General features: G+C 37.2%; 1 protein-coding gene across 2 annotated transcripts in view; it reads right to left on the bottom strand.

Annotated features, from left to right (window-relative positions):
- LOC109095656 (ephrin type-A receptor 3-like) overlaps positions 1-14258 on the bottom strand; it is a 114545-nt gene that overhangs the window by 83420 nt on the left and 16867 nt on the right. For both annotated transcript variants that reach the window (XM_042763274.1, XM_042763273.1), the window contains exon 3: positions 13242-13899. In XM_042763274.1, the coding sequence (XP_042619208.1) occupies positions 13242-13899 (658 nt within the window). The remainder of the gene's footprint in view (positions 1-13241; positions 13900-14258) is intronic.

Genomic DNA, 14258 nt, shown 5'->3' with positions numbered 1-14258 from the left:
CTCAGATTCACGCTCCTGGTTTTCATCATTCTAAGCCAGAGAGCGCAACGTTTTTTTCCGGGTAGCTATTGTAGCCTCCATGCACTGCTGCTCTGGAATATCCACTGTTATGCTTGGCATTCAAGGTGGAGAGCAGACTCAAAGGTTGGAGAGTGGTACAAGTGCACTGGAGCTTGAAATGCTTTAATAAGCTGAGGGTGCAGAAATTGTGGTCTCCCTGAAATGATGCATGGACTCACCAGGCTGATCCACACCACTGTGTAAAAGGAAGTGTGTGTTTGTGTGTGTGTGTGTTTATCGCTCTGATGTCAGCCTCTATACTTCTCCAGCTGGTGGGGGCGACACACAAAAGTTCCTGTTTGAACTTTGATCTGGTTTCCTCCTGTATTTCTCATCTTTTCCGTGTTTATCCTGAAACGTATGCTCTTATGGCTGGTGGAGGGCGCTTTGGACAGCTTCACGTCATCAGACAGTCTTGTGTCCTTGTGTGTTAGAGGCAACTGTAATCAGCATACTGTAGATTCAACTGTACGTTTCAAAGACTAAAATTCAGAAAAGCTGTTCGTTTTATCTTTTAATTATTTTATTTTTTTGAAGAATCCTTATATTAGACAGCACAATTGTTTTTAACACTGATAATAATAATAATAATAATCAGAAATGTTTCTTGAGCAGCAAATCAGCAAATTAGAATGATTTCTGAAGGAGCATGTGACACTGAAGACTGGATGCTGAAAATTCAGCTTTGCATTTTAAAATATATTAAAATAGAAAACAGCCTTATTACTGATCCCATAAGAAATTTTTTATAATTGATTTAGCAAAAAATGGTATTCTCCCAATAAGTACTTGAAAAAGCAGCTTTACTGAGGGAGTATTTTGAGAAACTCTGGTAGTTAAATGCCTGCCTTCTTCACACAGGAGAGGGGTGGAGCACAACATGCCCACTTCATCACATGGACACCTGAAGATATCCCAGGAGGCCGCAGTGTAGCAACCAGCATAACTAGGAGGAGACATGCCCCCCTTTTTTGGGGGGGGGGAGATAATCACTATATTTTAAAAGTTTCATTTTGATATGCAATCATTGCAAAAATTGCAAAAATTAAAACCACTTCATCCATAAATGTATCATTTCTGCAAAAACTCCATGCAAGAAATCCATGTAGGCCTGCTGGGTGAATATCACATAATTTATATTCATGTGCAAAGCAGATGAGTTTTATACAGTGTCCCTCTGTTTTTCATCCTTGCCAGGATGCCTGAGAAAAAAAAAAAAAAAAAAAGCATGTGACCCATGGGACATTGGCACACAACATTCTGCATGTGCTCATTTGCAAAAGCAACAAACAAACATGTGCAGGACAATGCAGGCGTAGTATTAAGCACTTTTAGTACCTAAAGCATAAACAATGCATATAAAGTGATTACGGTGCAGGATAATTGCCAGAAACAATTGCGGTGAAAGAATCAGTCTGGGTAAGGATATAAAGAGTGTAATAGTACTGTAAATGTCTGCGGTGTAAATGGAAGTGCACTTTAAAGGCTAATGAGAGACAAAGGTTATGCTGTCATGTGGATTACATCTGCCCACTTCTCTCTGGTTAACTATAACAATCTGACTGAATCGAAAACGCTGCTGAGGCGCCACACAAATGAATCCCCGGCAGACATACTGAGGTCTTATTGCTGAGCGCTGTGATTAAGATGAAGCACTCAAACACAAACAAAGCAAACCCACATCTAACTTCAAAGAGCGTGGTCAAGGTCTGCTATGGGAGCTCAGGCGACATGAATGACCAACCGGACACAAGGTCTGATTTAGAAATACCAGCGTGGCTTTGCATTTTTTTTTAAATAAACCCTGTCTCTGGAAGAGGATGCATCAGAGGATGTGACAGTGTAAGAATTCAGAAAATGGTCTGCTTATATTTGCCCTTAATGGATAGCCTATCTATCATCTATCACATTTTTTATCTGATTTTCTAGGAAAAATATATAGACTGTAAAACGAAGCAAATGAGATAACAGTGATTTTAATATTATTATGTAAGAAGCTATTTCCTAATTAATTTTATTTTTCTTACCACATTGTTAAAATATTTTTATATTTATATTTTGATAAATATTAGTATATAAATAATTTAATTATTTACCAAATTTTAGTTTAGTTTAATTAAGTATTATTACCTTGCAGCTTTGCTTTTCAAAGTAAATGTGTTTTATTTAGGATTTACCATTAAACAGTTTGGGTTTGATACAATTTTTTTTTACTTTTTTTTTTTTATGTTTGTTAAAGATTTGTTTACAAATCAAAATATAATGTAATATAATTATTAGATTTTAAAATAACTGTTTTCAGTTTTAATAGTAATTTATTCCTGTGATGCAAAGCTGAATTTTTAGCATCATTACTCAAATTTTCAGAAATCATTCTAATATGATGATTTGGTGCTTAATAAATAAATAAATAAATAAATAAATAAATACATACATTTTTTAATTTATTAATTAATAATAATAGTAGTTAAGGTAAAAAAATCTATAATATAATATATAATATAACACTGTAGTCTATCATATTTAAAGGATTAATATTTTTACAGGAAAACAAGACAAAAATACAAAGAAACATATCAGAGCTTTTCTAAAACACGAGAGCAATAAAGGAGTAAGGATCTCATTAATAACAGTGCTGTCAAAATTCAAGTATGATTTCAGAAAAACAGACATGCAGCACTCAGAGAGGCATCCATTGTGCCTGCTCTTGTGAATGGTGTGCTTCCCCCAGTGTGCAGAAAGAGAGAGAGAAAGAGAGAGAGAGAAGGGTAGGGGGGCGGCTCAGACTGAAGCAGGCCTGGAACAGTGCTTGTCAGAAAGGCCTTGTCCTGCTGTCAGGCCAGCACCACGCTCATCGATCACAGTCACACCCCCTTCCAGCCCGTGTCCCATCCACCATCGGGGGTCCATGCCGCATAAACAGCCCTATCCACCGCTCACATCTGCCGCCTGGGGCCTGCATTCCAGGGCCTGCGGATACCATCTTTGAAGTGAAAAAGCACTGGGTTCGCTTTAGAAAGAGTCCTCTATCCCTTCGGACTGCCTCTTACTCTGGCGCTTTGGAAGGTGAGGCCATAAAAGAACAGTTGGAAAAGTAAACAAGCTTTGACGCCCTGCAAAGACTCATGCACATGGAGCGGTGGAACAGCCCTGGCACTGTAGCGCTCGTCTTGTGCATTGTGATCTGCGGCTTTCTTCACTTTAATTAATTCTCGGGTCAGGACTTCAGAATGGTGTCTTTAATACAAACGCAGTGTCTGTAAACCCACACAGGTTATTTAGACGGCTGCTTTCCCACAAGATCCCTGATGTTTTGTGGAAACAGTATTATTGCTACAGGGGTTTCTGAGATTTAATTAGTTTTTGTTATAAAAAGTGGAATGATGGGATTTTCAAAAGTCAAATATCTCCTTGGGTGTTTACTCGGATGCATCAGAAAAAAAATGCAGCTGGAAGACTACACAAATAACTGGCCTCTGAATTGATTTATTTGCAGGATTAATTGACTTTTAGCACTATAACAACATCCTTTTGGTTTCAGAATTGGATTGTATGGACAACACTACTGACCTGGAAAAATAAACAGCGTTTCGAACATGTTTCACTAGTGTCTGCTGTCAGCAGAACTGCTCTTTTTCATGTCTTGACCATTTGGACTAGTAACCTCTCATGGTTATTATGTTGCAAGCACATCCTGAAGTAATCTCACATCATTTGGGCGTGGAAAATGTCAAGACTAAGACTCTATGGTAGAAAATGCTTTGGGGTCATATATTCATTGGAAAAACAGCTAGAAAAATACTCAGGGAGCGAGTGTCCCCTTGCTTGAAATTGATAGAGAAACCAAATGCAATGAGTCAGAGGTACAATAATAGCTTCCATCTGGGACCTGACCTTAGTTTATGAAGGATAATTCCAGCATGAAAGGCCCGCTCTATAATTCCAGCATGAAATGACAGCGCTCTAAAGAACAAAGCTTCGGTCGTGTGTACAAGAAGCCGTTCTGTCCTGCGAAGGTGTTAAACAATTACCAGACCAGATGAAATCACAAATAACCAAGGACGAGGTTTAGTATTTATGTTATTTTAAAGGACAAAACTCAGAGTTACTGTTCTATGCTTCGTTCAGAGTAATAATAAGCAAAAACACATCCCTCATCAATCAGCTCAACAGACATACTTCTGAGACTGCGATTTATTTTTTTCTTTTTCCAGCTATGCTTATTTACTGGGTCTGACACTCTGTAATTATGAATTATAGCACAAACCACTGCCCTCCTGTTTCAAAAGAAGACAATGTCAAGGGCACAATCCCATGAGCTGTGCCTGAAGAAAATACCTGTTACACAATGCATACTAGTACTGCACGATATGGTGAGTTAACTTTTTGAATATTGGAAAGTACTTTTAAAGCATTTTATTTTTATTTGGTTATATTTAATTAATTCCTAAAGGAATTATTCAGTCAGAGATATTTTAATATCGTCCCAGGAGCGTATGTAGTTGGTAAGTTCAATTAATTGTGAATTGTGAATCAGTTCAAGCTGTCTATTTTAATAAACTTTTTTTTTTTTTTCCCAACAATTCAAAAAGCAGGCCTTTTTTTCACTTCTTGCATTAAACATTTAAAAAAAAAAAATTGGCATCAATGGAAGTTTGGATGAAAGGATGATTCCTCCAAAAATACTACTACTACTACTACTACTACTAATTTCAGAGCAAACACTTAAATATTGAGATATATAAAAGACAAAAGGTTGAAAATACTCAAGATTTGTAGCAGATCTATCCTTCCTTTATTTAGCCAGATAATCCCATTGAGACTCCACGTCTCTTCTTCCAAAACAAATACAATACAATACAAACAATACATAAATAAATAAATGTAAATGTACATACTGTATACTAAAGGGGGAAACTGTGCTATTATGTGTACATGTGTTCTCAGAAATTCCAGTCCTCAAACCCTCTCTTTTTCTCTCTCTCCAATCCCTACATAAATGTGATGTAACTAAACACATGTGACCTGGTCAATATGAGACTGATTTCTGGGGCTTTATTATGTCACAGCCCCAGTGATTATGTATGGTTTGCAGTGTATCTTCTGATGCCCAAGCAAATCCAGGTCCTGTCTGAAGCCCCATTTTATCCACACATTAATGGCCCCAACAAAGCACTGGACAGCATAATCAAAAGCAGAGAGCAAAAAAGCGGCACATTAAGATCACTATTTCTCATTGCAAGTAGGAGAGATTTGGTCAGTGTGACCTACTGGAGCTGTTATTTCGGGAGCATTTATGTGGATGGCAAAGTGGTGACTGGAGATCTCAAAAGTACTTAAGTAAATCGATAATTATAGGAGTCCTTCTACAATATCAGTCATACTGAGTACTATGGATGAGACTGGAAATTCAGAGAAAGTTTAAAGATTGAAGAGTAAAAACGTTGCATGAGATCGAAAAACATTCTTTGATCCAGCAGCCAGGACAATCAGCGGTGAGAATCCAGAGGTGGAAAAAACAACACTCTGGCCTCCCTGTACTACCGTTACCCATGATCACTGCTTACGATTAGCGTGTGCTAATTGTGCAACGAAATGAGAAATCTGCACAGATGAAGCTCTATTAAAGTCGCATCATCTGCTTGAGCGAGAGAGCACGACCCTTGAAGGAGGCCTCACTGCTGCATTAAGCTTTTTCAGGAGTGTTTTTAATTGTCCATCGAGGTGAGCACAAACTATCCGAACTGACTGAGCGCTCTTTAGGGACTTTCAGTCTTAGCAATCAGTGCATAAAATTAACGAGCTGTCCTGCTGCTGTGATTTGAAACAAAGCCGGGCAAGCAAACGCGCTCCCCATCTGAGCCTCATGCTTTGGGTATTGCAAAACTCAGCCTCATTATCACCACCAGAACACACAAGCAACAGAACTGCAGCGAGAACCGAAAAAAAAAAAATCCTGTTCAGAATGGAGCAAACAGTCTATAAAATTCATCTCCTTCAAAGCACCGCCGCTACGGCCATCAAAAGCAGATCTTTTGTAACAAATCCACTGTCTTCAACTGCATTTCAGGATGTTTTTGTCAGATTTCAATTGTCTGCTATGAGCAAAGTGAGGTATATGCAATCAAAAAATAAAAAAAAATCTATCTATCTATCTATCTATCTATCTATCTATCTATCTATCTATCTATCTATCTATCTATCTATCTATCTATCTATCTATCGATTGATGGCTACTTATGGTTAGTGTTTTATCTATCTTCAGCAAAAATGTGTAAAATTAATCAAAAGTGACATCAAATATATCAAATAAATGCTGTTCTTTTTATGTTTTAATTCTGAATAATGAAAAAAGTACCCATTTAAACAAAAATATGAATCTCATAACTGTTTTCTACATTGATAATAATAATAATTATTATTATTATTATTTTATCAGCCCTCAAATCTGCCTGAAAACCAAGAATAGAATCTGTCAGGTCGTATTGAATCCAGCTTTTGGCTCAGAGGTTTCCATCCAGCTTTAAGGCCTTGTTAAAATAACCCATTGCACTTTCTGCCGCCACATTAATAAGATCTGATAACTAATCAGGGATAGTGAGCACAGGGATTGTATATCTTGGTAAATCCAGCCGGAATGTAAACCACTGGCACTCTCAAAGGAGCCCCGTGGCAGCTGCGAACATGGGAAGCTTCGCAAAACAGACAGACATCCGGCTCAAATACTCCTTTTATTTGCTGTTTTAAGATCAAATTATGGTTAGAAGAATTTCACACAGATTTTAGATGGTTGACTCGCTCTGTTTCATTATCATAATTGGATGGAATTTCCAGTCCTGGACCAATTTAACTAAACAGTGCGGTGCAGAAGCCATACAGCAAAACTCAGTGAAAAATGTGCGAAAAACAACACAGAGGTTATGATTCGGTACAATATTTCCACACTCGTAGTGCTGACACTATTACAGTAGAGTCTTTCTGTTAGCGATAATGAACATGTGAAAATCCACTTAAGAATCACCTCTAGGTCTGCGGCTCTACTGACGCCGATAATTAAAGTAACCTTCATTTAGTCTGTGGGAAATATATCACTTCTCGCCACAAGTTCACACATATTAACACACAATATCACACTCATTCACACACAAGCGCACACCCACACGTGCACTAGAGAATTAGTGCATTAGAGAAACGGTTCATTTGCATTTAGAAAGCAAATCTTTTTAAAAATAACACATGCTCATTAAGGTTCTCACTTTCTTTTAGGGCTAGCCAACATATAGCTGTAAAAACTGTCTTATTTTAAGAGTTCTCATTCATGTTCATGACTCTCAATATTTATGTGTTTACTAGAAATAACTGTTAGGGTATGTTTTTTATTTCTATTTAGAGCAAACATAGAAAAAAATAATGAAATAAAATCTAGTTCAAATATTCTAACCATGTTCTCTGTACCGTATTCATGGAATGAACACATCAGAGAATGATTTTCATTCATACAAGCCAAAATAGCAATGCATAATAATAAACTGAAATGTTTAATCACAAATAAAGGAAAAATTGGGTACTTCCAGGACTATTTTTGCCTATTGGTGGAAGTTGCCCCATTTTGTGCCTGACACACCTTGCATATATTGCTGCATTATTAAATGATGATGGAAATGATGCGTTGAATCAGAATTTTGAACTAATTCACTTGAAAGTGGGATCTGGATCTGAATCTGAATCTGCTCTATGCAAAACTAAATGGCGTGCTGTTTAGAAAACTTAATTGACATATAAAGTTAATGAAAAAAAAATCACAATATTCTCAATAATGATTTTATATTACCACCACTATTAATTTCACTATGAATACATATCGTGAATTAAAAATAAGCTATGCTTATTTAAATGAATAAATAATATTATATAATTCATTAAATTGCACATACACTTAATTAAATTGTCCTTGTGATTTAATAATATCACCAAATCGCAATTCAGTTTTTATTTTGATTAATCATGCAGCCCTAATGCTGCTGCTGCTGCTTCTTTTTTGTTTTAAATGCAAAACCTCAAAACCACCCCAGTCTCATTCTGAATCCTTGTTTATCTCAGATGAACTGTGTGCTGCTAGATCAGATATTGTAACCAAACGCTGGTCGAATGAAACTTCTCAATCCAAACATTTACAAAGGCATTACCTAGGAACCGCATGCAGCAGTTGAAACTCAAAAAGACAAAAGGTCATTCATTATTTAAGAGGGGCTCCCTCAGTGAAGTGTCAAAACCCGCTACATGACTAATCCACACTTGAAGTGTTGAAATGGAGGTCTGCACACCTCAAAATATCTCTGTCAGAGTCACACTCGGGCTCCCTGCCGTAATCAATCCGTTAGCACAGCGGGCCTGCTGAGAGATTTGTGACTTAGACCCTTCCCCTGCACATGAGTGTGCGACGCAGCAGCTGTCACGCTCTGGTAATATAAGCCCTTATTAGTGTCCATTAGCCTGCACTGAAACTAATAAGAGATTGTCAAATACATCCAAACACACACACAACTCTTCAGAAAACAGAACGAATCACACTCTTGATGCAAAGCTCATTGACATGATCACTTCCATTACAGGGTGATCAGGAACAGCAGAGATTAATTGATGAGACACTAAAATAAAGCTAAAATCTACTCATTAAGTGAACAAAAATTATGATGAGATTCATTCATTCATTCATTCACTCAGAGTCAATCACATAATTTCACATACTCACTGATTATTATTATTTTATTATTCATTAGCATTTGATTGTATTTTTCAGTTTTCATTTTATTTTATAGGTTAATTTTGAGCAGTTTTACATGCTTTTGATATTTTTTCTATTATTATTGTAATATTACTATGTATGCTTAATTTATTTTATTTCCGTTTTAGTTACTTTGCATTTTGTTTATATATATATAATTTTTCAGTAATTTTGTTATATGCTTTTGATATTTCTATTTTTATTTTAATATTACTATTTATTTTTAATGTTTAATTCAGTTATAGTTTTAGTTGTTTTGCATTAGCTATTTTCAGTTTTCATTAAAATTCTTAAGTAAATAAAAAAATCAGTTTTAGCTTTTGTTTAGTTCTAGTTTTTATTTATTTTCACTTAGTAGTTAGCTATTTCACATCTTTAAATTTTTACATCCACTATTTATATTTTTATTTTATTTCATCTTTATTGAAATGTTTTTAAATGTTTTTAATTGGTTTAGTTAATGATAATAACCCTGGCTCAATCATTCTTTCAATCACTCTTTCAAAATCATTCAATCATTACTCATTACATCACTTCATTCATCCACTCACTCAGTTCATTCACTCACTAGTTCATTCACTCATTTGTGTACTTATCAAAGCCCTCGGATTGCCCTGTCATTATCATTTACATCCCAGAGACATGCTGAATCACTTGATAGGCATCTGGTTCTACACGCCACAAATGGGTGTTTGGATTGATACATTTTAAGGAGCAGTCACCTTCAGAGACATCAGTTTTACACGACTCCTGCCAAACCACAGGCTAGAAAACTAGCCAGCAAAAATGCATGACCATGCACAACTATCTGAAATGTATGGTCAGGCCTCAGCCATCAGCATTTGTATTCAGTTTCACCGTATGTTTGGCTGATACCACATTTCATTCCACTGATGGGGTAAAACAAGCAACGCCAAAATCACATGTGTTTCATATAAATCACATTTGATGCATGAGGAATTAGGAGAGAAATATTGTCTGCTTAAGCATATTCATGAGGAACTTTAAAAAGAGATCCAATTCTGAAAACAGAATCTTTTGAAAAGTAAGATTCTGTGCAATAGTTTTAACATTGATATGTATTATATTATCACTTTATATATACATTTGCTTTTAATTTTTGCCATTTAGATTAACATATAATATTTTGCTATACAAAGAAGAATGGTTACACTTTTGCCTCAATAAACTCCTATTTTATGTGATTTATAAGTTCTAGTACTAATATTTATAAGTACTAATAAGTAATAATAAACAGACAATATGCTAGTAATCTACATGATAGTTAATAGTAAGTACTATTTGTCCAGTTTTAAATGAAAAAATAAAATAAAATAAATAATAATAATATATATTTGATTTATTTCAGTAATACTACTAATATAGTATATTTATCTTAGAACTGGCTATACGTACTATAGTTAACCCGATGCCCTCAAATCCACAAAATATCTAATGTAGTGGCTCATTTTAACAGTTAAGTACTGTATTAGAAATCACAATATTGCTCCTAAAAAGCTGACAGTGTTTATTCTAACATTTATGGTAATATAGCCTTGTTTAGAAATTAGCACTCAGTTGAATTCAGTTCAGTGAAGTTTTCTGGGAGCTTTCCTTTTAACACTTCAATAATAATTAAATATAAAAAATTAACGATAATAAAACGAAGTAAACGAAAGAATCAGATTCAGACTGAAGATAAACCTTTTTTACTTTTTACAAATTTGAATGATGTTATTTTGTCTGCATTTTAATTAGTTGTTTAACAAATTTAAAATGTAAGAATTACAATCATAGTGTGATAAGATGAAAGTGATGAAAGTTCTTTGATCTTCAAACTTTAAGCACAAGGTCAGAAGTCACGAACCCTTAACGATTTAACCACTATCTTTCAATTACATGGCCAATAACAATACTAGAACAACAGGTCAAGTTCAGCCCATAATTTTTATGGTTAATTAAATCTAAGGAATAACAGCATATGCTACTTTTTTTATTTTTAAGGGCAGCGAAAACTGTAGTGTGGTCTTGTTTTCCTCATCACTTTGCCGATAGCAAGCAAGTTTCAGATGCATCTTGATGTAACCACCCTCATGACCCATTTTGCAGCTGTTCCACATATAGTGTTCCATAACAGACACATAAATACACACACAAACACAGACGTCTAACTGAACACAAGCCGGCAATCAGGGATACTATCACATCAAGATGAGTACAGCTGGACAGAAAGCATGGCAAGATTCTAAAACATCTCTGGGTAGTGCTGGAGTAGAGGATAGGCACAGAACATTTTATGAAGAGCAGAAGTGATTTCTCCAGGGAGATGGCTTAACTCAAATAATACCATGGGCAGGACTGAAGCGCTCAAACCAGCTGCCAGGCAATCTATCATCAGCTCCTCCAACCACAGCAAGACCTACACATATACACATCAGACAAAATGTTCTTAGGGCACTTTCACACTAAAGCCTTTTGTGCTTTTGGGGGAGAAAACAGATTTCCAAACTTGGTGTCCACACCCAAGTCTATTCGAAAAGATGGTCTGGAGTGAATACATGACGTACAGTAGAGCTCGCAATTGTTACAAAACACAAAACCGCCTAACTTGTAGAACTAAACAACATTCCCATTCCTGAGCATGCTCCTGACTTTTTCTCATGACTTCTCCCCTCTGAACACATTTTGTTTGAGAGCAGCTCTGCTTTCTTTCAATTAATTTGCAACAGACAAATGCTGTGTGCAGCACAGGGTGTGTGCATTTAAAGTTTAGATGGCAAATTCAAAATGACAAATACTCAACCGTAAAACTACTGCACTCACATCAATGGTGCAAAAGTACCGTGGTTCTTACCCAAATAGTGTAAAGAGACTTGCAGGAACTGCGGGACAAGCTACTGTACTTAATGAGCCATTCCTGACATATTCTTGAATTCAAAAATGAAATACAAATGAATACAAAATGGAGTCAAACACAGGGGCCATTTTTTTAAAATATAACTTTTAAAGTTAACTTTGAACCAACTAATCAAGGTCTTCCAGGTAGGCGTATTTGGACAAGTTGGGACGTAAGCTCTGCAGGATTTTGGCCCTCCAGGAGCATGTTTGGACACCCTTGCTTCAGAGATACAACAACCTGTCACTAGGACAATAAACTTAATAGGACAACTTTGTGACTTATCTACTCCTAAAGTTGCATATTAGTACCTAAAGGCAATGGTTCTCAATTCCAGTCCTTGCGACGACCCCCGCTCTGCAAGTCTCTCTTGTTTAACACACCTGATTCAGATCCTCAGCTCACTAGAAGAGAGCTCCATGCATGAACTGTGTTCTGATTGACAGAGTCCCTACACAGTGTTCATTAATTGATCCATACTGCCTGAGCATAGGAAATATATTGAAGTTTACTTCACTTCGGAACATTCATTCAACAGATTTCTGCTATGCTACTGCAGTGTCTTCACACTAAGATTAAACTTACCAAAGAAGTGTGAAGTGTGACATAATATACCTCTGTAAATAAATACAATTGAAATTCACGTCTTGCGCACTTTAATGCCCTTTAAATGGAACATATACGCTCCCTTCAAACTGGAATCATGGTGGAATATCCTGTAAAGTCCTTTTCGCAGGGCACTATACAGTAAAATAGAAGTGATAAGAGATACATACAAAATGTACAGAGCTGGGGTTCACGAGGACTGGAATTGAGAACCACTGCCTTAAGGTATGCACTTAAAAGAATTCAGAGTAACACCTACTATGAACCTTTCAGGGGTAAATAGTTACCCCTAAGGTAGGGTACTGACACAGGGACAAGACCCCTAACGCTATGATATTTCCACAGATGGTCTTTAGACTCTAAAAATGTCCACATATTGCAGCAAACGTCTCATATGCTTCACATCAAATACAAACACACTTATCCCTCTTCAATGACTAACGTACATCTATTTGTTCGTCTGATGAGGTGATGCAGAGAAGTGTTTCACAAGCTTAACTGCTTCAAGCTGCCCTTTAAGGGGGTCTGCGCCACAGATCTTCTCTGTCTTCGCTTACACAGGACTCGCATATTCATTTATCCAGAGCACGGCTGACAGATCATAGGTGTTCGTATCTGGGAAAAATCCATTTGCTCTCTGAGCGCGGGACAGATACTCAACTCACCATGGAGTTTAAAAACATTTCCATCGTGAGCCAAATGCTTCGCCATTACAGACAATGAGCAGCATAAACAAATGAATGGTATTCCAGGGACACACTCAGTTGTCCCATTTAGAGCCGCTGTCTACAGAGCTGGTGCTAGTACATTACACTGATGAAAGGAAGAAAATGGGCCGTGAAATGAAAAAGGCACTGTATGGAGAAAAGTGTGCATGTGAGAGAAAATTTCTACCTTGGCAAGCGACTCCCCGTTCCTCGTATCCTATGTTGCACAAGCATTTCCCAATAGGCACCAGCCACTCTCCCTCGGTACTGCAGTACATTTTTGGCGGATCCTCCTCTCTGGAATTGTTGACGCAGGAGCCCCTAACCTCCACAAGTGACTGAGAGTCTGTGGGTACTGTGTCAGGAAACATAGCCAGGTTTCTTACCGTGAAAGGGCATTTTTTAAAGTACACCCGCACCGAAACTAGGGCCACGCAGGCTCCCACATCCTGGAAAGCCAGGTGAAAGCCCTTCTTAGTCATGGGTCCCACCTCACGGACCTCTGTGTTTAACTTCAAGATACGGTCGCCCAGGTCCATCTGAGTAAAACTCTCATCAGCGGCGATGGTGTCTATTTTGGAGAACTGGTGTTCGCGAAACTTACTTCCCTGGTCTTCATCAGTCTCCAGGTAGTGTAAATTGAACGTCTCTTTGCAGGTGAGGACCATGGGAATACTGTTGCAGTCTCTCAGGGTAAACTTGAGCTCCACATAGATCTTCTGTGCAGAATTACGAGGAATCCAGTTGGTCCTCAACCAGTTGTTCTGGCTGTATTCCATCACGTTGCACACCTGGAAGGTCCGGATGGGTGTGTAGTGCTCATCCACACCGCTAATTTCCTCCCACTGCAAAAAGAGAAAGAAGTTAATCAAATTTATTCTAAGGGTAGCGAACGACTACTGTACTCCTACATTTCAACAGAACCGAGACGAATGTAAAACACCTGAGCGTCGAGGTTATTTATTTCTCAAACACAGTTGGAATAATGAATTGTTTCGAATTTATATCTCCCCTGTTTGGATAATTAATGTGGGACATAATTAATGAGGCCCTCCACTCGGAGTACTCTCCTTTGTAAAGCAAGCCTGACAAATCATTTTGTTTTGTCACTAAGGGTGTCTGAAGTCACAACGCGGCCAGAAGTCTTGAGGTTTAACATACACAAAGCAAAATAAATGATGAACTGAGAGGCAGTGTTTTCTAT

This window comes from Cyprinus carpio, chromosome A9 (genome assembly GCF_018340385.1).
Source record: "Cyprinus carpio isolate SPL01 chromosome A9, ASM1834038v1, whole genome shotgun sequence".
In the NCBI taxonomy this organism is placed as follows: Eukaryota; Metazoa; Chordata; class Actinopteri; order Cypriniformes; family Cyprinidae; genus Cyprinus; species Cyprinus carpio.
Note: the sequence above shows the minus strand (reverse complement) of the source record. Positions and strands in the feature narration are given on the sequence as shown.